The following is a 27,602-nucleotide window of genomic DNA, read 5'->3' as shown; positions in this document are numbered from 1 at the left end:
ACTTTCCCAATTTTCTAACCTAATCTTTGAAAAGATTCTCCTTTATGACTTCCTTTCCTTCCTTTATAATACAAAAAGTAATGCGGTATCTTCCTTATCACTAAAGAAAAATTTTAGGGGCTATCATCATCTCAAAATTAACATAGCAAAGTAAAGCTTGCTTCCTCAACGGATCTGGAGTCCACTGTTCCTGTCACTGCAATGTCATAGATTATCTTCTTTGAGACCTGAGCATCAACAACAGGTAAAAAGCAGCTGTGCAAACGCTGTGTTTTGTGACTGGCAGATGGAAAAGCTTCTTACTCTGGCATCAATGCAGAGTTCTAGGCTCAACAGAGTAGCTATTTTGGACTTTTTAACAAGGCAGTAGCTCCTACTTGCCCTTTTACCCATGCCTTTTTCATCCCTTAGTGGTACCTACTTACTGCTCCAAAGCCAGATGATTATTTTTGGGGGGAGGAAGAAGATGCAGATGATTTTGTAATAAGTCTTTTTATGTCAATTCTACAAGTATGGCTGTAAAAGCATGTATTTTCAACAGCTCATCTTTATAGAATGGGAAGTCACAGGAGCAACTCAGAGATTCCCTGAATTTTTCTAACACCCCTTTCTTTTCTCCGAGTTTGACAAATTCTAAATCAATAGTTATTGGGATGATAAATATGCCTACAGATAAGCCTCCTTTCTCAACTATCCCAATCCCTTAAAGAGGAGTGGTTCCTTCTCAAGCTTTAGATTGTATCAGAATTACCTGGCAGACTAGTTAAAACACAAACTGCAGAACCCTATCCCCAGTTTCTGAACCAGCAGGTCTAGGGTAATGCTTGGAAATTTGCATTTCTAACAAGCTCCAGGTGATGCTGATGATGCCTGTCTGTGAATCACACTTTGAGACCTGCTGCCTTAAGGCAAATATTACAGATTTAGACTAGTTAAAATATCATCTTGACTAAAAAGAGTTTACAGTTTATGAATAAAAGAGTTTAGTTTGGGGCATTCTACCCCAAAACACTGGGAATCACAGACATGATATAATCCAATGCTATCGAAGCTTTGAAAAAACAAGTGCCTTCAAACAAAGTTGACAGTATTTAAATCAGTACAAATCTTACCAGGGCACAATCAAGTAAAATACTAGAAGAGCCATAAGAAAAATGAGAATCCCATTTTCCTAAGAAAATCATTGAAAGAAAAAAAAAAAAAGAATCTGAAAAATAATCATGCAAACCACAGCATACTGAGTAAATGGAATACTACCTGCCCCTAAAAATGATTAAAAAAATGAAGCCTATCATTATACGTGGAAAAGTGAAAACAAAGTATTTAAATGAAAAATGTAGAACATAAAACTGATCACAAAAATATATGTTTACTGATAAAAATCGGAAGTAGCCTCAAGAGAGGCAATATTTAAGGTGAAGGAATGAGATATTTCAGATAATACTTTGAAATGTTCTAAAGTTGTCAAATATTTTATAGAATATTTTAAAACAGTTTCTGGTCTACAGATTACAGTACTATATAACTCACTGAAGATTACATTAATCTCTGTGAAGAAAATACTATTTTTAAAACATTAAAAGTAGAAAAATGGCTAAGAAAATTTAACATTCTCTCACAGCCCTTCTTTAAAACTGCAGTCTGAAGAAAGGAAACTTAGTAACTTATGTTGGGCAGAGCTAGTAAAATTGCTTGAACCAAATGTAAGTAGTGGTAAAAACAACAGAATTATAATTTGGAAAAAAATTGGGTAAGTGAGTCTAATAATAATCTAAGAAAAATCTGTTGAAAAAAATTAATCAAATCATTAAAAAAAAACTGTCAGAAATGTCAACTTTTGGACTTAAACATAAGACAAGACACTATAAAACTCCTAGAAGAAAACACAGGCTAAACATTCTCTAACATAAATTTTAGCCATGTTCTCCTAGGGCACTCTCCCCAGGCAATAGAAATAAAAGCAAAAATAAACAAATGGGACCTAATTAAACTCATAAACTTTTGCACAGGCAAAGGAAACTATAAACAAAAGACAACCTATGAAATGGTAAAAAATATTTGCAAATGATGCAACTGACAAGGGCTTAATTTCCAAAATATATAAACAGCTCATACAAAGTAGTAACAAAAAAAACAAACAACCCAATCCAAAAATGGGCAGAAGACCTAAAGAAGCAATTCTCCTATGAAGACATACAAATGGCCAATAGGCACATGGAAAAAGAATGCTCAATATCACTAATTATCAGAGGAATGCAAATCATAACTATAATGAGGTATCATCTCACACCAATCAGAATGGCCATCATTAAAAAGCCCACAAATGGTAAATGCTGGAGAGGTTGTAGAGAATAAAGGAACCCTTATACACTGTTGGTGGGAATGTAGTTTGGTGCATCCACTACAGAAAACAGTATGGAGATGCCTTAAAAAACTAAAAGCATACTTACCACATGATCCAGCAATCCCACTCCTGGGCACATATCCAGAGGGAATTCTAATGTAAAAAGATACATGTACCCCAATGTTCATAGCAGGACTATTTACAATAGCCAAGACAAGGAAACAACCTAAATGTCCATTGACAGATGACTGGATAAAGAAGATGTGGTATATTTATATGATGGAATATTACCCAGCCATAAAAAAGGATAAAATACCATTTGCTGCAACATGGATGGACCTAGAGATCATCATTCTAAGCCAGAAAGAGAAAGAAAAATACCATATGATATCACTTATATGTGGAATCTTAATAAAAAAGACAGAAATGAACTTATTTACAAAACAGAAACAGACTCACAGACATAGATAACAAACTTATGGTTATCGAGGGGAATGGGGGTGGGAGGGGACAAAATGGGAGTTCAAGGTTTGCAGATACTAACTACTACATATGAAATAGATAAGCAAGAAGTTTCTTCTGTGTAGCACAGGGAACTATATTCAACATCTTGTAATAACCTACAGTGAAAAAGAGTATGAAAAGGAATATATGTATGTGCATGTATGACTGAGACATTATGCTGTACACCAGATATTGATACAACGTTGTAAACCGACTACACTTCAATAAAAAAATTAAATTAAATTAAAATTTAAAATATCGACTTTTAAAGTGTATAACTTACTGTTTTGATTCATTGTGACAAACTTCCAAGGTTGGATCATTATATATAAAAGCAGCTTCTAAATCATTGATCCTTACTCGGTATATTCTACACTGTTTGCTGTTCAACTTGATTCTATTCAAGTTTGCAACTGTGGGAAATATAGTCAGTTCTACGAATCCCTGTAAAGATAAAGAATAGTGATTATAATTAATACTGGTATGTTTTAGAACATATTTCTTTGATTTCTACTACTTATACATATACTACATTCTGCAGGCAGACTCCCAAATAGATACACACACAAGTATTCTCCAAGTATCTTCATTTCAAGAATGGTTGTCCTAGCGACTAAATGGGCGTGAATTACATATACTTTATCATGTCCTGGTGGTTCACATTCACTATCAGTGAAATTCAGACCATCTGCTAGAAAGCAAAGTAAAAGGACTCACCACTCTCAAGTATTAGAAATCCAAACAGGCAATAAGGGGGGGAAAAAATGACAGAGCAAAAAGAGAATCAAAACCAGTTCAGTGAATAAAAAAACGTGGCTTCTAAAAATAGGGTAAAAAAACTACACTACCAAGTGGGAATCTCTCTGCTCATGCGATGTAAATCAGGAAATGTGAAAGGGTAAGAGTTGCAAGAGATATTCAGGCAAGTAGGAAAAAAAATCTATTTCCACCTCCAAGGGCAGCATATACTTCAAAGTGCTGGATGACTTCCTACCAAGTAATCACAAAGGGCGCATACAGTTCTACCACGTTAGTTGTGTGGTGAGCAATCTATCTGAAGCATGTACACAAGACAAGAGAGACAGCTAAATACACTGACTGTCCACCACCCTCCTGCATTTAATCAAATTGGAAAGATGGACCAGTGAAACAGGGAATGTATGCCCCGTGAGTTTAATATTCTGGGTTGAAAACATAAAATATAGGAGGGCATGAAATAGTAACATTGCAGGGGCTGCAAAGTGAACAGAAAAATTTCACAGACCACAACAGGCATAACTAAGATGAAATTCAGGCAATAACCAGAGAGAACTAGATTATGACAATTATAATGGCTACTATTTAATGAGCACTACTGCACGCCAGACATTACACTAGAACTTTCCTATGTTCTTTCTAATCCCAACAACTTTAAGAGATAATACTTTATGCTTTTTACATATAAGTGAACAGAGTTAAAATGATTATATCATTAATAAGTGGAGAACTGAGATTCAAACACACGTCGAAATGATCCCAACTGATTCCCACTATGCCATAATGTCTCTCAGACAAGGCTTTTAAATAATACGCAGAAATTTGGTTTTTTTTATAACATTCAGCCCAACTGCTCAAAAGCCCATCTATCTACTCTATAGCTCCCTTTCCTCCAATTCCCAAATAAGAGAGTCCTACATCCTTAAATCAGACCATCTGGACAGATCTATGTGGAAGCAAATAAGAACAGAAAAAGCAGAAGCAAAAATACTGTTGATGAAGTTTAAAGGTATTAAACTGTGAGCAATGTAGGAAGACCCAAATTCCCTTAATTATCATATCAGCGAGCCAAAGACCAACCTACATAAATAAGCTTGGATCACCAAAAAGAAAGACGACAAGCAGAACCAAGATGATGTCAAAAAGTGAACTAGAAAAGATTACGGAAACTGGTGTCAACAAGCAGTTACATGAGTGGGACATAAGAACAGGCTCCGGCTTTCTAAACTAAGATTAATAATAATGACAGTGAATGAAGTCTATTTCATGAAGACAGGGGAAGCTCAGTCTCCTTCTATCACCAGGTCTCTGACACCACCTAGAGCCCTAACCTACACCTGCCAGCAACATTCAGACCCACTGACTGGCCTCCAATCCCTGTCTTCCTTAGCCACTAGCACAACTGCAAGCCTGCCAGGTCATCTAACCTCTAACGTATCCTCTTCTTGCTCCTTGGTCTCTCCCCACCACTTAACAGCTGACCATCCTCCCAGAGCCCCTAGCCCATTTTAAGTAACTCTCCTGAGACACGCAACCTTTTCAAAAACTCCTCTACCCACTAGCCTTAGATGAAACATCTCTTAAGTCCACCTTGAAAAGAAGCTACTTATTCTTTCATTCACTATAAATTAGAGGAAGGCAAAACAGGAACCCTCCTAGTTTTCATCACTATTTCTAGACCATTTGTAGGATTTCAAATGGCTGTAAGAGCGAGGGCAGAATAGTGTCACTGTTAAATACATGTGTTCTTGAGACAGATTGCCTGCTTTCAAATCCCAGCCCCACCACTTAGTAAGTGTATGATGATCTTGAGCTAAGTTACTCTAGCTTTCTGTACCTCACTTTCCTCATCTGTAAAACAAGAATGACACCACCTACCTTTTGGTGTTATTATGATAATTGAGAAAATTAATACATGGAAAGCACTTAAAACCGCAGCTGACATCTAGTAAATGTTTTTATTATTATTCTTTTCTACTTCTTTTCCTATGAGTCCATGCCATACAGTACACCAGCTTCTATCCCTTTCACTAATATCTCCCAAGTCCTCCAGCATTCACTGAAGGTTCATACTTTCCCTTTCTAACCCATCTCAGCCATCAATCTAAGTGACATGAATCAGACACAGCTGATCCACACAGTAACACTGCTTCAAAGCCCCCGACCTCAGTTCCTACAATCTCCACTACCATTCCAGGACAGCAATCAAGATCACACTCTAAAAGACACCTCATCACTGCTCAGGACTGCTCTGATGTTGACGTTTTAAACTTGAATTCTTGTCCTTCTGCTCCTCTTATTACTTCTCTGCCAGTCCTCCTGTTCAACCACATGAAATTCTCCTGTTCCTTGGCCTCCTCCAGTCTCACAATCCTTCCCTATATTTTTAAGGCTACTCTCTTCCCTGTTCACCCAAGATCCTTAACTTGAACCACTCTGCCAACTGTCAATTCTCTTGCCCTTCTGCTACACGTACCTATCTCTCCCTCCTGTTGAGGATGATCCTTCTACTACTCCAACAGAGGCCATCCTCTGTGGTATTCTCAGAAATCCTGCTAAAAAAAACAAAAAGGAAAAACAAAACAAAACAAAAAAAGAAAAAGAAATCCTGCTCTATTAATTATCCTCTCCTATAATTACAATCTTACCTCTCTGTTGGACTTTCTCCCATGCCTACAAACACATTCAACTCTCACTTATCTTTCTTTTGAAATCTTGAGATCTGTCACCTCAAATAAATTAATTTTTGCCCTTTTCCTGGAATTACTGTATGTTGGTTCTGAACTGACACTAATCCCCAGAGTCCCAAAACTATACAATAGTCCACTAGTCAGAGTGGAAGTCTTTGGAGGTCAATAAAGGGGTTCCCAAGTCTGTATCAGAATAGGACTAGTACTTATTTCCCCAGTCCCAGGACATACAGCATATATTTTAGAAATTGGCAAATCCCCATATTCATTCTCTGACCTCACCCTCTGAGCAAGGACTACAGTGGAAGGACATGACCCTGGACTCCCAAAAATTTCAGGTAATTTTAGTTACCTGAAATGGCCATCATGAACTCAGCATAACATGAAGCTCTTAAAAATAAAACTGGGCATGTGCAGCAGCTTTCTACTTTTAAATGGAAACAACTCCTCCAGACCAGGCCCAAGCAGGTTTATAAGGCACGACAAGCAAACAGCATGAGCAGGTGACTCAGAATCCAGTAAGACTTGTTCCCACTACATCTCCATCTCTCCCTCAAATCACACCTACAGCCTCATGGAGAGTTCCTCATGCTTAGTTAACAGAATAAGACAAAGCACAAGCCTGAATTATGAGTAAGTCTGCACAGGATGCTAGTAAAGTTGGAAGTGGATAGTAGCTGCCATTGAAACCCAATGAGGTATGGTCCTGAAACACAGTGGAAGAAAACTGTACCATGGGCAGAATGCTGGGAAATACATCTAGTTGTACACTGTTAAAGAAGGAGAGATGACCTGAAGCACACAGCTATACTGATCCACGGGCAGTTGTTAATGTGTTGGCCAGCTGGTTAGGAATGTGGAAAGAACAAGACTAAAAGACTGTAAATAAGTGGATGGTGGGAGAAGTGTATAAATGAATTTCTCAGAGTAGGTATAATATGAAAATATTTATGTTATCACATAAATAACCATCAGAGGCATCCTCAGAGATTGCAGAGGGGGGCCCTCAAAAATCAACTGGCAAGATTATCTATCCAGTAGATGTCAGACTCTTTCCCTAGCCACCCTGCTCAATATAAAAGTGGTCACTGAGCAGGTAGGGAGGAGATGCACGAACCCAACAACGCGGTCTTCCCCTCGCAGAGCTGCTCTGGCTACCACCACTGCTGAGTGCCCACCTCTCTACAGCAGAGGATCAAGATAAACTTCTAATACGAGGCCTTCCCGAGAAGGATCAGGGAGTTACTCTGAAATAAAATGGCTACATTAGACAGCCAGTATTATGGAGGGAGACAGTAATTTGCCTTTAAAGAACAAACACATATTCTAGATTTTTCTTCCCTAACTATAATACTTACAAAAAGCCATACATATCAACACGCAATCCTATACATGCCTCCATGTATATAGAAAAGTGTGGCAGTAGGCTCTTATGCACAAAATTTACTAAGATGGTCTTACATGCAGTACGTATTTAATAAATGTCCACTATAAATCAATCATGTTCACTCTATTTCTATGCCATTTCATTAATGATATCTCCATTCAGGGCTAAACCATTTCTACCCCAGATTGTTACAGTAACCTCTTAACTAACTCTTTAATTCTCATATCTTCCCTACCCAATTCATACAACACATCTAAAGTATCCTTCCATGAAATATAAGGTAATAAATTTTGAAAGAGAAATTCCTTAAATGAGGAAATTGGACTTAATAAACCTTTAAGGATCTTTATAGATCTAAGATTCTGTGATCCTAATGAAAAGTTTACACTTTTAAATACAGTTCACCTTAAGTAAACAAGTTTGAGAGGGAAGCTGATGCCACCAAAGAAAACCAGCTTTCATTAAGATTTTGGTCTATTTAGCACACAATTTTAAAATGTTTGGTAATACAGATTTTCATATTCTATAACAGATTAAAAGAAATAAAATTTTAATCAGAAAATAGGAAAAAAAAAAAAGGAAAGACAGAATTGAGGAGGCAGCCAATATAGGAGCAAGGGCATGGCCCTTGAACTCACACAGTATGAATTTTAATTCTAGCCTATTCTTGAAACAGTTACCTGGACAGGAAAGTTCCTAAGTGCTGTAAAGGATGGACTTGTTATTGCTTATAATTGTTGAGAATATACTCACCACAACAGATTTTCTCTGAAAGTTTATGTTGTTGATGCAGACCACCTGATGGGTTGTATATTAAAAAATAAAGGAAATATTTTGATTATTAAATAATGCATAATTCTATTCAAGTATAAACAAGAACTATGTTCCAAGCAGGTCAAAATCACACGTATCTTTCATGTCAAAACCCTATAAATTGGGGTAACTTGCTCCTTTTAAATTTAGTTAACAGCCATGAAAATAAATTTCTTCGTACAAAAATGCAGCTTAGTACTTTAAGGAAAAGGTTTATTAACCCGCAAGGGGCAGTAAATCTGCTGAATTACACTGTCATCCAAAACACTTTCACCCTACAAACACCATTTCCATCAGATCCGTGAGTGGCTTCTAGTTTCCCTGGCCCACTAAGTTTCAAGCAATCACAAAACATAACTAATGAAAACCCAACCTAGAAGAGGAAAGGGAAATGAAAAATACTTATAATTTATATGGCCTTGGGCTTTCAAAGCCCTTGTCTCCTTTCTTCCTGTTCATTCTGGCGGGCTCTAAACCAGTCGGCGGCATGAAGGGATCCCGCGGAGCTCGGCTTCCCGGCTTCCCGGGGGGCGGCGGAGCATCACCGGTCTCAGGCACCAGACACTCCCCGCTCCCCCACGCTCCCCGCAGTCACGCCCCGTGGCGGGGGCTCCCTCGGCACCCACGCCCGGCCCTGCCCGATCCGCCGCCGCCGCCGCCGCCTCAAGCTCGCTCCCGCAGTACGGCTCCTTCAGCTGTCTCCGCCGAGCTTCTGTCACGGGGATGCTCCTCTCAGAGGCCCCTCACAGCTACCAGCAGCCGACATCTTGTCACCTCTGACCTCCGACATCAGCGGAAGTGGGACGGCGGTGAGGGCGGGAGCGGGAAGTTTCGTCAGTGGGCGGGGCTTACATGAGAGTTACTGGCGCTTTTGCGTTTGCCTTTGCGTATACAGGTGAGAGCTGTTAAAATTTAAGGAACACAGACGGGGATGTTTTGTGCGTGACGTAAGAAGAGGAAACGGAAAGGAAGAAACACAACTTCAGAGGAGTAAAGATCTAGCGCAAGAGTACTGAGAAGTATGAGGACAAAGTTTGTGAAGAGCCGGGGGCTGGGGCTGGTAACCCGGGACATAGGAAACCAGGAGAGGTGTGCCTCTGGTTTGTTGTGTGAACAGACACCATTAACTCACTGGGCCCCTCTTAAGTGTAAAATACGTGATTAGACCTCAAGCAGTCTAACTCAAATTCCAGAGTCCTCACTAGGCACTGCTGCCTCAGTATTTAATGAAAGTAAATAAATAAATAAGTGGATTATATTGATGCAGAAAAATTTATTGATACACTGGACAAATATTTTGAAGCCATAGTATTCACAATTCATGTGCATGAAAATAAAACAGTTGTAAATTCCAGTAACAGTTAAATCTTGATTAACTATGTATTATCCATTCACTTGTTTTTCTTTTAACTTTGGCTCAGATTTAACTTTGCTTATCCCTTCCAACTATCCTAGTGACAAGTTCATTAGCTAAGTTAAAATTAATTTGAACTTTGGTCTAAACGAAAATGTATTAAGGAAAGTAAAGATACAAAGGAGCTTTATTAAGCATTCCAAAACCAGCTAGAAATCACTTGCAGTTTTCTAGTGAGTGTTACCTGTATCCTTTATTATAGGATTATAAACTACTCTGTTATTATTCTTCACATAGGAATTAGTATTGACATGGGTCTTCTTGAATTATAAACTAACACCATTTTGCATGGAAGATGGAGAATAGTTACTGGGATGGATAAGATGCCACTCGGTTAAAGAGATGTTACTGGGTTAAGGAACAAATGGGAGACAAAGAAGCAGAAAGAGAGTACATAAACTTTCATCCCAAAGTGCATGTGTACATCAGCCAGGTGAACAGGAGCAACTGTCAAGCCAATTTCATCAGTACAAACAACTAATTTAGATAACTGATAGCATCATGTGACTTCCTGTTTTGGTGGAAGGTCAAAATTAAAGGGGAACTCACTTACTTGAGAAATGACATTTAAGTGAATAAATAATTTTCTTCTAGTAAACTATTACTATTCAGTTCTCTGAAAATTTTTGAATTTATTAATGATTAGAATGTCAAATCCTAATTAAAGTGTGATTTTAAATATAAAAAAACAAAACTACTGTTCTATAAATAAAATCATATAGACTACAGAGAAATACTAAAATAGGAAATAACATTTTTTTGTCCTTGTTTACACTGTGTACATAACACAAACATAACCTGAAAGATACAAAATATCCTATTACATTTAAGAAAAAAGAAGAGCAGTAGTTTAAAAATGCTTAAGATGAGGAGAAAAATGCCTCAAAGGTCTAGGTTTTTAAGTCTGTAACACAAATACACTAAAAAAAAACCAAAACTTTTTCTTACAACTAGCAACTTTACAAAGCACTTTAGTCCCAAAGAAAAGACTGTTGTTCTTAAGAAATTGGTCTCCTTGAGTTATAAACTTTAACACCATTTTGCACTGAAGATCGGGAATATTTAGTGAGTAATGCACCAATGGTTTGCTTCTCTCCACACAAATCTCTGTGGGAATAAAAACAAAAATGAACAACATAAATATTCTAGGGAACATAACACAATGTTCACAATACTAGTTATTTATATCTCTCCCCTAAATCCATCTTTCCAACAAACATAAGGGTGTGTGTTTGTGGGAGCGACAGGGTAGAGAGAGGTTACGAAGTCATAATTAGTACATTACATGTATGTATTATCTTCAACCTTCTTGATAAGAGTATGAGTGATGTATTTTTTTAACCCCATGTTAGACATGAGGAGACTGAGGCTCAGGTGGTAAAGGGTGGAGACAAATTTTGCAGCCAGCTCTGCATGACATCAAAGTCTGTGTTTTCTCCATTGTAACACACAGCCTCCAAATCAGAAATGCAAGCAACGTAATACAGTGGGGTCTAGACTCAGAGAACCTGGATACTAGGCTACCTGTGTGAGCTTGTCTAGGTTACCTACCCTATCTGAACTTTAACTTCTTCTGCACCTCAGAGAGAAGACTTTGACTGGAACATCAGGAGGGAAGGGAAGATATGTGAGGACATGAGCTGGAGAAGACAGCAAGGGCAAGATCACGTGAGGCCTTGAAGAACACAAGGGGAGCTAGAATTTAACTAAGTATAACAGGAAGCTACTGGGAAGGTTTTAATTCATGGAAAAGCATAATGTAATCTAAGTTGTAAACAACAGAGGCAATGAGTTAATGATTATGGAAGCTATGTGGTGAGTACACAGATAGTTCATCATATTATAGTGTCACTTTTAAATGTTTACAATTTTTTAAAAGTTTAAAAAGGGTAGAGAGCAAAACCAGAAGTAGGGAGACCAATTCAGAGGCAAGTATGAGATGATCAGGATTTGCTCATACTCTGAACCAGGGGGCAAGAGAGATTAAAAAAAAAAAAAAAAAAAAAGACAAAGATGATTTTAGACTTTTTGCTTGAGGAACTAGATTAATGGCAGTGTTGTTAACTCAGATGAGGAAGATGGGGTTTGGACAAAGGGAAATCAACAATTCCAACAACAGAAACAATTCCTATTCGATCTCCAAGTGGAAATGTTAACTAGGGAGCTAGATATAAGAAGCTGGAGCTCAGGAAAAAAGTCAAGTAGGAAGATAAATTAGGAAGTCACTAAAATGAAATCCAGGCCTACATAAGAGCACCAAGGGAAAAAATATAAAATGAAGAGAAGATGGCCAAGGACAGGATGCTGGAGCACTCTGACATTTACAGATTGGGAAGGGGCAGGGTATAGGTCAGCAGCAGAGTGCACGAGGTCCTGGGTTTAATCCCCAATACCTCCATTAGAAACAAACAAACAAGCAAACAAACCTAATCCCCGCCCCCAAATAGAAATAAACAAGTAAGTAAGTAAGTAAAGGGAGGAACAGGAAGACATCAGCAAGAGATGGCAAAGGAGCTGCCTTGGGGGAGAAGTGAGAAAGCCAGTGTTTCAAGAAGGAAGTGGTCCACTGTGTCAAATCGTGCTAAGGGGCCAAGTAAACAAGGACAGACAATTGACCACTGAAGGCAGGAAGATGGACGCCATTGGGTTAAGAAAAGATGAGACACAAAGAAGCAGAGAGTAAGTACACAAAGTTTTACAAGGAGCTTTCTTGTGAGGAGAGCAAAGGACATGGGGTTCCATAGATTGTTACTGTTGTTTTTTAAGATGAGCAACACTACAGAATGTCGAGTCTTGCTGGGAGTAATCCAGTTGTTAGGGAGATACTGATAACACAATGGGGAAGGGATAACCAGAGGATGCTAACAAGGCCAGAGGGGATGGGTCTACTGCAGAAGGAGGATTGGCCTTAGGCATAGGGTCAGCTCATGCCTTACACGGGAGGGACTGCAAAAGAAGTGTGTGCAGACACAAGGAAGCTGGCAGTCTGGGCTGTGGGAAAGAAAGTAGCTCTCATCTTTTCTTGTCTGCTTACATTTTCCCAGGAAACAAAGTCATAAGCTGAGGGTGAAGAGGAAACGGGGTGTTGCTGGTATAAACAGAGAAACGAATATGTAACATGAGTTCCAAGGATAGAAAAGTTTCACGAGACCATGGTGCCTTGCCAAGGGCCCTGCTAACTACCATTGGAGGTCTTGAGTGAGACTGGCAAGCCCCACTGTGTTAGTTTTCTCCAGGAAATTTCAGCTGCCCCGCTGCAGGTACAGAGTAAGCAGAAAGCTGGATTTAATCTTTGCAGATTTTTGCAAAGAGATAATGACAAGACACAGAGATAGGGCTCAAGGAGTAGAGTGTGTACAGTAAGAGTTAGAAAGTCTGACCCTGGAATCCAAGCCAGGTAAAAAGGATGGAGAGGACCTGAGGGGTGTGACGCACAGTGAAGAAGTGGTAGCATTAGTGGATTTGAGGTCGGACCTGAAAGCAGTGACTTTAGGGCTAACTTGTTCTTCTGCAGTCTGGCTTCTACCAAAACGCTAAGGTAAGGCAGTGGGAAAGAAAGAAGGTGGCCATCAGAAAGGAGTGCTTGTCTTAGAGTCATAAGGGGTATATAGTTGACTGTCCCTCTAAGAGTTGCATTTCTGCAGGGAGAAGAGCAGTGATTCTTCAAGATACAAAATCCAGAATTATATAAAGTATATACAATCTTGGCCTACCAGGCCCAGTAATGAAGAGAGATGACACATAACTCCACTTCCAGGATCAGGAATTGTGGAGAATGACAGAGAAGACAGCCACCACTTGAGAAAGTCTGGAAGAAAGCAGTGTCTTCAGGGAATACTCAAAAAAAAGTTCTAATAATCTAAAACCCCATGCCACTCATTAGAAAATGAACCACCCTCAAAATCCATTTGTAATAAATTACTTACTGAATATATGGAGCAATATCTCCTTCTGTCCACTTCTCCCTTAGAGAGAACAGACTATTAAAACGTTCCTGATTATCCTCAGGTAAATCATCTACTTTCAGCAAAAATATAATTTCCGGTCTTGAGTGTCTGTCCACCAAGGCTAAACCCTGTAAGAAATGGGAAGAAAACGGACAATTAAAGTAATAGTCTAATGTTTAAAAATGACTCATTCTTTTACCTTAGGTTTAGCTTAGCCCAAAGTATTTAAAATGTCAGCCACATGAAACTTACACAAACTACCCAGAACTTACAATAGCTTCTTTCATAAGAATTGCTCCTCTAAGCAGTGACTTACTGTCCCTTCCATAATCTGGCTTTTACTACCACCAGTTCACCGAGATGGCTCTAGTTCTAAAGGTTACCGATGACCTGTCATTACCAAATCAGTGGGGCCTTTTCTTGGGTTCACCTCACTGGCCCCATGTAGTTTGTTAGTGTTGATCACTCCTTCCTCTAAGTCTTTAAGCCTGCATCACTATCTCATTATTTTCCTCCTTACTTGATGTTGTAGTTCCCTGGGCCTCTGTCCCATCCCTGTATATGATCAGCTGTCACTGTCCTGGGTAACTTCCTCTACACCTGTGACTTCAACCACTACTTAGTTGCTATTGACTGTAATATTTGTATCTTCCACTCAAATCCCTCTTCTAAGCACCAGATCTCTATGTCCAAATCTATATATGAACTCACTGTGCTTGTCACCCAAACCTGGAGTAGTCCTGCTCGCTATCCTAGGAAACCAGGAAACCCAGGCACCATCCTAGATTCCATTATTCAAACCCCACCTCTAAGTGGTCACTAAATCCTACAGAGTTTAAGGCCTCAACACTTCTCCCTCCATTCCCCATCGCCCATTCCTTTGGCCCGTACTCTCTTAGTTACAAATACTTAAGTTTTGAAAGCCTGGGCAGTTCTCCTTTTTCATAATCTAGTCAACCTTGCAAAATCTATCCATCCTCATTACTGTCACAGTGCTCTTTCCAAAATGCAAAACTCATCAGGTAGCTCTTCTAATGGATGCCACTGAATGGCCCCAAAGTGCTTTCTAGATGGAGCCGAAATTCCTGAGCACAACCCATAGTGTCCTTCACCAACTAACCAGCACCCTTCACTCCAGCCATGAGTCCCTATGATGTGTCCCAATTTTTATCCCTCCATGCCTTGGAACATACTCTCCTGGATTCTTGTCTCTGCCCTTCCATCCAGAGAGTAATAGGTCATCCTTTCAAACTCGGCAGCTAAAACATCCCTTCCTTCAGAAAACCATCCCTGATTGACCAGTCAGATGGGTAAGCTCCTTTATTTGTTCCTGTAACATCTTGTGCACGTTTTTCCCATGGCTCTGCATTGTAGGAAGAGATATATACGTGTAACGTGCATCCCCATTGCCAGTCCCCAGGCTGAGGACCTGGACGGCACCTTTCATGACGTTTTCTCCTCAGCATCTAGCATGGTGCCTGGACACAAACGGAACTCCGTAAATATTGAGCCAGTCCTTTCACTTATGTAAGATTCTTATCGAGCATACACTACATGCAAAGTAGGGTGCTATACACTGGCAAGCAGCAGTGAAAAAAAATCCTATCAAAGTGGTGAGCAGGGAACCACAGTAACGAAATGTTCTTCCAAAGCTAAGTGATAAGTGCTATGAAAAATCCAGGGTGCAATGGAAGAGTAAAGCAGGAAGCACTTAGAGTAAAGGAAGGCCTCCTTGATAAAGTGACTCAAAGATGAGTAGGGGGTGTCCAGGTGAAACTGGGGAGAGGCTTATTCTAGAACACAAAGCCTTGTGTGAAGGTCGTACGGCAGGAAAGAGCTTGATGATCTTGAAAACCCAAAAGATGGCTGGTCTACAGGGAGCAGGAGAGAAAGTAGCAAGAGCTAAAGCTACAGGGGAGATTATGCAGGGCCTTGTAGGCCAAGATTGTATATATTTTATATAGTTCTGGATTTTATATCTTGAATGCAGTAGGAAACCATTAAACTGACTTAAGCAAGATGCTCATCTACTCTGGCATTTTTTAAAGATAATTCTAGTAGTACCATAGAGAATGAACTGGAGGTGGGCAAAGTTAAAAGGACGGAAGGCCCACTGAAGGATGCCATTGCTACTTAGAGCCAGACGAACATGATAGTCTTGGCTAAGATGGTGGTGGTGGAAACGGAGAGAAATGGAACAAAATGAGGTGCACCAGGTGTGAACCAGGATGAACTGTAAATGGGCCTGAATGATCTCAGTGAGGTGATAGAAATGTTCTAAAACTAGATTTTGATGGCTGGTAACTCATTAAATTTACTGCAGAGTCTTTTCAAAAGGTTGAATTGTGACATGAAAAATTATACTTCAATCAAGTGGGTTTCTTTTGTTTTGTTTTGTTTTGTTTTAAGGATTTTGTGATGAATTGAATATAGGGTACACTTGGAATAGGCAGCTAGGAAAATAAGTTGGCTCCAAATTCAGTTCCCATAAAGGTTTCATTCACCTAGTAATCCGATGAGTTACGGAGATAATCACCATCACTACTTTACCTTAAGCTGATCAAGCCTAGTTATCATTCCTTCAGGAACACTCTGTTGCCACACTTCTTGAAATTCGGTAAGGTTGAATTTCACCGCATTCTGAAGTAGCATTTGTGCTGTGGCTCTGCAAATTTTATCTGCACTCAATTCAAAATAAACTTCACCTAAAGAAAAGGTATCAGACAGTTTCACAGTTGTGTTCTGACTAGTTAATTACACCAGTGTTTCCTTTTCCCCAATGCAGTTTCACAGAAGGAATTATACACAACTAGTTGCCCATCCCCCCATGGAATTCTTATTTTTAACAGGAAGACACTTGAAAAGGGCAGTATCAGTTTTAACACACATGAGTTAAAATACCCATTAATATACTTTCCCAATCTTACCGTCCTCTATGTATTTCTTTCCATAACATTTAAGACAGTGTTCGATCATTTCCCTGAAAAATGTAAAACAGTTATTTGGAAAGTTTTCACATTTTTATGCATCATATTTTAAACACCACTGCTAACTAGAAACTAAGATATAAATTTGAATATATGTAATATATATACACAACTAAATATATGTATTTATATGCTTTATATATGTATAATACTAAATGATTTTAGTTGACAAGTAAAACTTTACCTTAGAAACTAACTAAAATATACTGGAAAGCTACTATATGCCAGACCCATGGTAAACATTTTTACTATGAATTATGTGAGCATACATTTATTATTATAAAATAGCTTAAACATAATAATTTCTTTATATTTTTTATGGCAGGAAAAAAATGACTGCACATTTATTCAGTCCAGTGACCAAAATTGCCAAGACCTTCCTAGTTTTATAGTTTTAAAATTTCTATATCGAAATGTAAAGTCTATGCCCTGTGCTTAGTTCCACCCTGGAAAATAGTTTTCTTCCCCTTCAGGAAATCTGGAGGGACAGTGATTAAAATACTTACTCTGGCTCCAGTGGTCCAAGCTCCTGAAGGCATATACTCAAAGGCACTTTACTAAAAGGCCAGGATTCAGAATCCACAAGCTGAGTGACGTGATTCAGAAGTTTCATCTCGTAATCAAATTCAAGAATCCTCCAATAACCTACAAGTTCCAAAATTACATTTACCAAAGAACACGTGAAGCAAATTAACTGGCTGATAGACTGATAGCATACTGTTGCCCTTGCATAAGAGAGACACTAAGCTTGACTCTTAGCTTTCTTTATAAACAATGCTTCTGTTTATGCTTTTCTCCCAGTCATTGCAAATGGTGTCTTAATGGAGATCAGGTGGTTTTTAAAGAGTACATTTGACTAACACTTTTTTTTCCCAAGTGCTTTTGTATTCAGTTATCTCACAATAACCTTGTGGTTCCAAATGGAAATGTGAAAACTTGTAGCTGGTACAGTCATTTCATTAGAACATCACACAGGTGAGGTGAAGGTCGTAGGCTGGATATCCCACAGTCATCTCCATTGTGGGCACTGCCATGGTTACAACCCTCACATCAGCTATCTTGGAGAGATGTTCTCATGCTCATAAAGCAGTCTAGCTCATACAAGAGACGACAGGCTCAGAGGTACGATGTGGACCAGTGGCAAAACAAAAGCTGAGCATCAAGATACACTTCCCTATTCCTGTAAAAGGTTATGAAATGCCATCTTATAAGCGAAGGCACTACCAACCATCCCTGGAGATACAAATCAAGTACACATCCAGCATTTCCACTGGGGAATGTTGCTATTCTTATTCTGAAAAAATAAAGGCAATGTTAAAAAATGGAATGTGTGATGTAAAACAGAGAAAGAAAGCTAGGGGAAAAAAGTCTATGCACCCCCACCCCCCTACATACACACCAAAATATTATCCTGTTGCCACACAGTAAGTGGATAATGCAGAGGGCTACACTAAATCCATCGTTTTTTTAAGGTTAACATTCACGGTACACATTACCACAGTAATTAGCAGCTGGCACCCACAATTTAAAGCTTTATTTCCAATGCTGAGGACCAAATGTGTCTCAGGGAACCACAACAAAGAACTAAGTGCTTCCAGTTCGTTCTGAAGTTGTGTGCAGTTGCTTGGAATTCACCACATTTGAGAGTGAAGGTCTCACAAAAGCTAATCTTGCTCAGAGGATTGTGAGCAGACTGAAGAGTGCATCCACTGAACCAGGCCAGTTTCCTCCTTCCTAACACACAGGTGCAGAATTAAGCTGCTTCTCCCAGCAAGCTTATGAGGGCTGAAAATCCACACAAACATCTACTCAAGTATTACTGCAGGCCCAGGTGCTGGGGAAAAAAGCTCCCACTCCAGACCAGAAGCCAGTCAAAACCCTGAAGAATATACTACAGGGCGGCTCCATCAGCCTCTGAGACCAACACACACCACTACATCTTTTACTCAGGTTTATTATGTAAACTATTTAACAAATATTCAAAAATATGTTGAGTTATCCCATCTTCTAAGCAATCTGGCAATACAATGCGGTTATCCAATTACTTCTGAGCCAGGAGTTCAAGTACCTGGGTTTTATGCCTTATCCTATCACTGACTCAACATGGAACCCTGGACAAGTCAGTTTCCCTTCCTAGGCCTTCGTTTCCTCACCTATTAAAAACAGTGACTGGGATTCGACTACCTGATACCTAAGACCTTTCTAGGTCTAGCATGGTTCTTCTAGTACCATTTAGTCCAAACAAAAAGGCCTGTACGGAGTGGATAAAGTCACTGGTTGGAGACTGACCTTCTCATGTCAAGGTGATCACCTACAGTCTGTACCCCACACCCAGAAGTAAAAATGTCATCATCTTTGAGCCCAAAAGAAGATTAAATAAATAGCATGCAACAGCAGTAAACAGGTGAAGATGTCCAAAAATTTCTCTCTGATACCCAATTCCACTGTTATTAATAATAGTAAGTAACACTACCTCCAATTTCACAGGCATTTAGAACTTGTAATTGGGCAATTATTTCTTCCTCACTTGCCTGAATTCGATCAAGCAGATCTTCAGTTGTATACTGAAACAAAAACAAAAAACACATTTTAGGGCATTTGAAGAATTTTTTTTAGACTTACTGATTCTGGGGGAATAAATACATAGAACAGATTAAGGCAATACTTATAGGTACACTAGCTTAATTTCTTTTGTTAAGGCATAATGATTACTACACAAAATCAGTGGATATCTTAGAAGAAAACACAGGTAAAATCTTTGTGATGTTGGATTTAGCAATGGTTTCAGGTATTTTACCAAAAAAAGAAGCAACAAGGTAGAGTGCATGCTTAGCATGCCGGAGGTCCTGGGTTCAATCCCCAGTACCTCCTCTAAAAGTAAGTAAGTAAGTAAACCTAATTATGTCCTCCCAAATAAACAAACAAAAAGAAGGCACTAACTATTCTAAAAGTAAATAAACAAAAACAGAAGCAACAAAAGAAAAGCAATGTGGACTTCATCAAAATGAAAACTTTCATACTTCAAAACATCAACACAAGAGGACAAATATTGTTTGATTCCACTAATATGGGAGATTTGGCATAGGCAAATTCAGAGACAAAAAGTAAAATAGTGGTTGCCAGGGGGTGAGAGGCAGGGAACACTGGGGAGTTAGTGTTTAATGGGTACAGAGCTTCAGTGTGGGAAGATGAAAATTTTCTGTAGATGGATGGTGGTGATGACTGCAGAACAATTAAGTGTATGCAGTGTCAGAACTATATAGATAAAAATGGTTAAAATGGTAAATTGTACTTGTGAATTTATACAATTTTTTTAAAAAATCAAGAAAGGAGAAAAACCCCACAAAATAGGAGAAAATATTTGCATATCACATATCTGACAAGGAACTGGTATTTTAGATCATATAAAGAACTCTCCTACAATTTAGTAATAAAAAGACAAATAACCCAATTAAAAATTGGGCAAAGGAGTTTCTGTATAGACATTACCCAAAGATAAATAGTCAACAAGCACATGAAAAGATGCTCAATGTCATTAGTCATTAGGAAAATGCACATCAAAACCATAATGAGAACCTTTCAAACCCATTAGGATGGATATAAAAAACATAATAATAATAGTTGTTTAGGATATGGAGAAATTGGGACCCTCACATAGAGGAAATGTAACAGCCACCTTGGAAAACAGTCTGGCACTTCTTCAAAAGGTTATACAGAGTTACCACATGACCCATCAATTCCATTCTTAGGTATATACCAAGAGAAATAAAAACATAGGTCCACTAGAAACTTGTACATGAATGTTCACAGCAATTTTATTCATAATAATCAAAATAATCAAAAAGCAGATGCTCCCCACATGTCTATCAGCTGATGAAGGATGAATAAAATATGGTATATCCATAAAATGGGGTATATTCAGCAATAAAAATGAATAAATTACTGACACATGGTACAACATGAATATAAACCTTGCAAACATCATGCGAAGTCAAAGAAGCCAGTCAGAAGAGGCCCTTCCTATATAATACGACTATTCATATAAAACATCCAGAAGAGGCAAAAATGAATAGAAAGTAGATTAGTGGCTGCCTAAGGCTGAGGTGGGAGAGGGAAGAAGGGAGAAGTAGGATCAGAAGGCAGGAGCTAAAGGGCACAGGGCTTCTATTGGGGGTGATGAAAATATTCTGAGCTTCATCGTGGTGACGATTGCACAACTCTGTGAACATACTAAAAACCATTGAGTTATACACTCTAAAATGAGTGAACTGCTTGGTATCTGAATTATATCTCAATAAAGCTGTTACAAAGAAAAAGAGTTCAATCAGTCAAACTTCTAAGACAAATATGGCCTTCAGAATACCAGTAGAGTTCTAGAATTTTGAATTACATTTAAAACTTAAATTTTTTTAACTTGGTCTATAAATATTTTTCCATACTTCCAGGAACTAGTCCATTCTGATTTTCCATTTTCCTAATGCATTTTCTCAAGAACCCTTAATTATAATTTTTAATTAAATAAAAATTAACTTCTAAGAAACTATTATTTCATAGTTAGGAACATGAGAAGCTTTCAGCTATACAAATGTCACCATATCTAGGATTTGCTTTAAAATACTCCAGAAGAAGGGGGGGAAAAAGGTAGAGGACAGCAGGGGTATGGAAGAGATGAGATTGACAAAAGATTGATAAATGGTCAATAGAGTGGTGAATACAGTGGGGGTCCTTCTGCTTTTAGGTATGTTTGACATTTTCACAATATAAACTTTGAAAAGACCATCACCATTAAGTGCCTCTAATTTGAGTTTTATTTTTTAAATTCCAACTGAAAAAAACAAAAATAATAGTCTTACTTTTGGGTGACTGGAATCCTTTTCTTTTTGACTATCAGGTCCTTCATAGGTGTTTTCCATCAAAAGTTTCTTGAGCTTCTTTAATTTAGGTCTACATCTTCTCACTTCCCAGTAATTATTAGAAAAACCAAAGATCTAGAAATTACAAAAATATCATAACCTTTTAGTGGCCATTCTAAAAGAAAATTGCAGTATAAAATTTCAAGCAACCCACCCACCCTCACCTCAACAAGAAGCAAGAAAAGAGAGCCAAGGTATTCTGCTTTCTGTTAAGAAGGCACTCATCCAGCTGTCTCAAGCAGATGGATGGTTGTCTTTTAGAAACACTTTTTTCAAACCCCAATTAAGAAGACACTGCCAATATAGTGAGAATGGATAACTGAACTCCATATCTCAAACATACTCTGGAAACTAGAGTAAAAAAATCACCAGGATGGTGACAATCCTAGTAGAAACAGGCAAACCACAGAAACAACAGAAACGGAGTATCTTTAGGAAAAAAAAAAAATCTTTTAGGCTAAAAAACAAAATAGAGATGAGAACATTATCACAGTCTTCAAATAATGAAGGGATGTTAAAGGAAAGAGGGGGTACACTTGTTGGGTGTTGCTCTTGATGTCAAAACTAAGCGGAAGTTAAGGAAGACAGACTTCTATTCAGTGCAAGAACTGCTTGCTATTTAGAATGGCAGCTAATTCCTTATCGGACTCGTGAAAGAGTTAGAGGCCTATCACTCAAGGAAATCCAGTGGGGGATAAATACCCGTTCTCCCTCTCTGTATCTCTAGGACTTGCTTGATATCTAGCACTTAGTAGGTGCCCAATAACTGTTTCACATGAAAAAAGGCTGAAATGAATTATCTCTGGGGTGCCCTCCAACTCTAAAATGAAAGGTCAGGGGATGCTTCTACTCTCAAACTAGTCTAAGCTTTGATTGACAAAACAAGGACCAGATGGAGCCAGATATTGCTGAATCTGAGGGCTTCAAAGCAAAAAGCTTAAGGACCAAAACAGAAAGACTTGATTTCACCCACCGTTCACAAACGGCAGCCTGCTGGCATGTCTATCCAGTGCACAGATGCTGGTGTGTGCTTTTGTGCTGGGAAGAAGGGAGGCTCAGTATAGAGTTTAAATTAGTTCCCAACATTGAAAAATAAAGAGGTTTTGCCCCCAAAATCTAAATTTTAAGCTTTATTTGGAAAAAAAGATACCAGAAGATCTGGCAGTGCTGAGCCTGCTTTCCCCCAAGGCCAAGAAATGACCACTCACCTACTTGGGGCTTGGGCACTCCAATTTGCCACAGATCCCACCGTTCCCTGTTACTCCTGAGACTGGGTACCCACTGCCACTTAGCAATGCCAGCCTGCTTTGCTCGTGTGCATTCCTGACCTAACCTTTTTAGGCAACCACAGATTAACACTTCGGTTAGTAGGTCTTTAAGTTTTACTCAGCACCAGTCCACAGAACTCCTACGAGAGCTCAAAGGTACTCACTGATGTTTTTATAACCTCACAAAACAGGTACGTGAAAAAATAACATCTTTTACAAAAGGACGAACCACCAATATTTCCAGTTAATCATGATGAAAGATGTAACACTACAAAAACCAAAATACAATATTTACTTTAAGTTCTTCTGTTCTAGCAACATCATATGAATCACTGAAATGTCCCAATAGTTTCACTCATTTCTATCCCAATTTTGTTTTTAGGAAATACTTGGCCTAAAGTTGTCCTGATAGAATTAAGGGCTGTGCTTTTGTATAGGTGTAACAATCTAGCCAGGATGGAGACGTTTGTTTGGTATCTGCCATCAATAGTCTCCAAATAATTAAGAATTTGTTATCCATGGCTATAGGTGGTAATAAACTAAACCAACTTCAAAGGTGAGAAATACACTTCCCTCAAAAACTCAATGTCTTCATTTCTCTACCTGATCTAATGCACTAGTTATGGTTTGAGGGAGTCTCCTTTCAAAACCTACCCACAGCAAAACTGATTGAAAATAGGTAAAAGTTTTAGAATGAGTCACCTAATAGGAAATTTTCAGAAATTGGTCAACTTATCTGGGACTTAAAAATCAAATTGGGAAAATAAATACAACTTTTTACAAGACTCCACACAAACAAACAGTAACGCTGAGAAATTTCAGATTTCACTGGAGACCTTTTCAGACTCTCTGTGATTATACATTTAACACCTGGAGTCTTTAATGAAAGGCAAGATGAGCACATGTGTTTTCATTCTCATATAAATCAGGAAACAGAAGACAGTACCTCAGTGTGAATAATGTTACAGTGCGTTTCTTCCATCTGCAGCTGGTCTGGAGTTTTACAACCAGGAATAAAAAGCAACATATTGGAAGTGTCTGCAATTTTCAAGTCATAGGTTTTGTCTCTACTGCACAGCACAGCCTGCTCATCTTTATCACCACGAATCACAAGACTGCAGGAAAATGGGGAAACAAAATACCTGGTTTATTGAGACACCAATGGATGTCTTCATTATAAACGGCTCCAAAATCCTCTAGGCTTGTAGGATTTAAAACTGAGTCTTGAGGCTCTGTCTGGTCCCTGCTTTCACAGTCCTTGCACAGTGATGGTCTTCACAGGGCAAGGACTGAGCCAACTAAGAGCCAGAGGGGCACCAGGTGGCCTCATTAAGGAAAAATCATTCAACACGGGCAAAAAACATCTAAAGAGGCCAGATGTCACCACATGGTATCTTTGTGCAAACTGCTGGGAAGCGTACAAAACAAAGCATCCAGAAGCTTCAGTCAAGATGTCAGTTTTCTAATATGCTAAAGCAATACTTCTCAAACTTACGCAGGCACCTTAAGGAATCTTGTTAAAAAGCAAATGGGATTCAGTAGGTCTAGGATAGGACCTAGGATTCTGCATTACTAACAAGCTCCCAGATGATGACCGTGTTGTTGGTCCTGGTACCATCCAGGAGTGGTCCTTCTTGTCTTGTCCTGAGTATTACCTAACAATCAAAAGAGCACATCCTGGTTTAACCATCACTTATGCTGTAAAGAAACTGAGACTTTGAGAAAAGACAGCTGCAATAATGAATAAAAATATGAAAATGATATATTTACAAACGAGGCTAAATGTCTCTAACAAAGGGTCACAGGTAGAGAAAAGCAAGAAGGTAAAGGGGAAGATAAAAATGGAAGAAGAAAAACTAATGATAAAGATGACGGAGATGACAAAAAAGGAGTTGATTCTATTTTTCCTTGTCTATAAAGTATTTTATCCTCTATACACAGTGCACTTCTCTTAATAATTAAAAACCTGAAATAGAAAACTGTAAATATTTTTTAAAACTAAGCCTTCATTAGAGGGAGGGTATAGCTCAAGTGGTAGAGCTCATGCTTAGCATGCGCGAGGTCCTGGGTTCAATCCCCTGTACCTCCTTTGAAAATAAGTAAATAAACCTAATTACCTCCCCCTATCCAAAAGAAAAAACAAAAACAAAAAACTAAGCCTTCATTTAAGTGAAAAGAATAAAAGGGTTTTTCTTTTCTTAGCTTCTTGGTCCTAAAAATTTAATAGTCCTAAGTACCTACTCTTCAACATTTATTTCTACACTGCTCTAATATTTTGTTTAAAACAACTGTCCCTTCCCCCAGCAAGAAAAATTTTAAAACACACGCTTTTCAGGCCCTTCTGGTTTTTGCCAGCTAGATTAACTATAAAAGCGGACAAAAAAAGTCCTCACACCCGAAGTCTTTTCTCAAATTTCTGCCAACTCATCTGGGACAAAAACCCATGAGTGAGGTTCTCCTTTAGTTCCCTTAAAGATGCTAAACTATAATACTGTTAGGTGAGTAAAGTAGGAAAACTGAAAGCCTGAAAGATTCAAAGATTACAAGAGAACAAACTAATAAAATACAGGTGTTGGAGGAACGACAGTGGAGAAGAGAGCTAAACCAGAGCCCTCAGTATCTCACTTCCAGGGACTGCACAAGGTTGAGAGAGAATGGACTTCTCCTATGACTGTTTCTTTTTGTTTGGGAGGGAGGTAATTAGGTCTGTTTACTTATTATTAGTTAATCTAGGTGTTTTTTTTTTTTTTAATGGAGGTACTGGGGGTTGAACCCATGACCTCCTGCATGCTAAGCACACACTCTACCACTAAGGTATATCCCCACTCCGCCGACTATGTTTTTTAACCCATGGTTTTGCAGCAAATGGGTAGCTGACCTGGAAACAGAAAGAAACAGCTTCAGATCCCCACTGAGTGACCCCCAAGCAAGTGGGGTTTTTTAAGGGCCTTCCATAATTACTTCCGTAAATACGGCTTTAAACTTATTTAAACAGTCCTACCTATTGTCTGAGTGAAATAAATATAAGTAGAAGGCAAAGGAACTCTGTAAATACCAGATATTACTGTTGGACTTTAAGGTAGAATGGCAGTGTCCTGCGCAGTCCCTAGCCTCACTGTTAACATCTTCAAAACTTCACTGAGGTTCTATTTCCTGACTTGTTTCCGCAGACAGGCCTCCAAGGTCAGCTGCACCAAGTCCTATTTATCTCCTCGGTCCAGCTAACCCAACAGACTAGCAGGGGTGGGGACTCTTCGGGAAAAGTAGCGAGCGTGCTGGACTGTGAGGCCCCCAGTCAAATCAATGCACTTCTCTGTCCCAATTTCCCCATCCTGTTTCCCCGCAGCAAAATCAGAAGGTGGCTGGCAGGAGGCTGGGGGAGGCAGACCCCGGCCTAGGCTCACCTGTGTCCCGCCTCCAGCTGCTCGCACAGCGCGGGCTCCAGCTCCAGCAGGCAGAAGTCGCCGGCGGCCGCGCTGGCCCCGGGGCCGAAGCCCAGGCAGTGCACGGTGGGCAGCAGCTCGGCCGCGTTCAGCTTGGCGATCTGGAGCGTCGCGTCCACCTCCTCGCGGGTCCTCCTCATCGCTGGTCGGGGTCGGGGCGGGGTTCCCGCCGCGCCGGGGGCCGCAGGTTTAGTGCAGAAGAACCAAGCCCCCCGAGTTGTCTGGACCCTGCGAAACGTACACAAGAACCGGACTGTTTCAAAAGCGCGCGCAGACGGCCGCGGGCGTGTTTCCGGGGCGGAGCGCGCCGCGGTGGCGTTCCCGGGAAGGTCCCCAAGCTTCCCCTTGGCTCGTACCCTGCCCAGGCCTGGGCGCCCCAGGCGGAGCAGCGGCTGCTGGAAGAAAACCCGGCTTCCACGAGGCTCTCTCAGCGGAAGCTAGCAGGAGCCGAGCTGCGACCCCGCGGGGCGCCACGTAGAACCCTCTCCCACCCCTTCCGCTGCCCTCCTCCCCGCCCAGTTTCGCGCCAATACCCGCATTTCCTTGCCATCAAAATAGTCTCATCTTCTGCCAGTGGTGGGCCCTGTGATAAGCACTTTGCAAGCATAATTTCCTAAGTCCTTCACCACAACCCTGTGAAGTGGGCCCTTTTAAAATCCGTTTTGAAAATGAAGAAGCAAACCCCTGACCCAGAGTGCAGGGCCAGGAGGTCGTAATACTGATTTCAGCCTAGTCTGTTATGGCTCTGAAAACATCCGGCCGGGTTTGCGTAAACACCTTGGACCTGGAGCGAAGCCCTGGTAGAACTGGACAGAGCATCTCACTTCTTGGGGTCTGGGGACCATCCATCGTATCTGGGAGTCTATGGCTTGGACTAGGTCTGTCCATTCACTGAGTACCTACTCTGTGCTGGGTGGTAGGTGAGGGGCTGAGAGCTCAAAATAATGATGAGGGGCCCTGGGTTTCAGAAATAATTTTTGAGATTAAACGGACAACAGTGGCTATTTGATTATACAGGGGGAGTAAGGGAGGGGAGAGAATGAAGGATGAATTCTAGATTCCTGCAACAGTAACTGCATTTCCGGTCATTTACAACACATTGTAGGAAGGATCGGAATAGATTTGGGGTGAGATGA

At 39.7% G+C, this 27,602-nt stretch overlaps 2 protein-coding genes across 7 annotated transcripts in view; both read right to left on the bottom strand.

Annotated features, from left to right (window-relative positions):
- TAF2 (TATA-box binding protein associated factor 2) overlaps positions 1-9,294 on the bottom strand; it is a 77,005-nt gene extending 67,711 nt beyond the window's left edge. For 3 of the 5 annotated variants that reach the window (XM_014560706.2, XM_014560709.2, XM_032468111.1), the window contains exons 1-3: positions 8,901-9,293; positions 8,435-8,489; positions 3,132-3,292 (exon numbers count right to left, since the gene is read on the bottom strand). In XM_014560706.2, the coding sequence (XP_014416192.1) occupies positions 3,132-3,292; positions 8,435-8,489; positions 8,901-8,983 (299 nt within the window). In that variant the 5' untranslated portion in view covers positions 8,984-9,293. Of the gene's footprint in view, positions 1-3,131; positions 3,293-8,434; positions 8,490-8,900 lie in introns of all 5 variants that reach the window. The other 2 variants (XM_032468113.1, XM_006186478.3) reach the window with 2 other exon arrangements.
- A 454-nt stretch (positions 9,295-9,748) lies between these two features.
- DSCC1 (DNA replication and sister chromatid cohesion 1) lies at positions 9,749-27,156 on the bottom strand. Of its 2 annotated transcripts, none has more exons than XM_032468114.1 (10): positions 27,000-27,156; positions 26,428-26,694; positions 23,970-24,138; positions 21,696-21,830; positions 19,316-19,406; positions 17,349-17,487; positions 16,783-16,835; positions 16,406-16,560; positions 13,835-13,983; positions 9,749-11,015 (listed from the first exon to the last, which is right to left on the bottom strand). In XM_032468114.1, exons 1-10 carry the CDS (start codon positions 27,071-27,073, stop codon positions 10,907-10,909), a joined length of 1,341 nt encoding a protein of 446 aa, XP_032324005.1. In that variant the 5' UTR covers positions 27,074-27,156; the 3' UTR covers positions 9,749-10,906. The 2 variants fall into 2 exon arrangements, with proteins under 2 accessions (XP_032324005.1, XP_032324006.1); XM_032468115.1 differs by lacking the exon at positions 27,000-27,156 and adding an exon at positions 26,823-26,947.
- Between the last annotated feature and the right edge of the window lie 446 nt (positions 27,157-27,602).

The sequence above is a fragment of the Camelus ferus genome, chromosome 25 (assembly GCF_009834535.1).
Source record: "Camelus ferus isolate YT-003-E chromosome 25, BCGSAC_Cfer_1.0, whole genome shotgun sequence".
Classification (NCBI taxonomy): domain Eukaryota; kingdom Metazoa; phylum Chordata; class Mammalia; order Artiodactyla; family Camelidae; genus Camelus; species Camelus ferus.
Note: the sequence above shows the minus strand (reverse complement) of the source record. Positions and strands in the feature narration are given on the sequence as shown.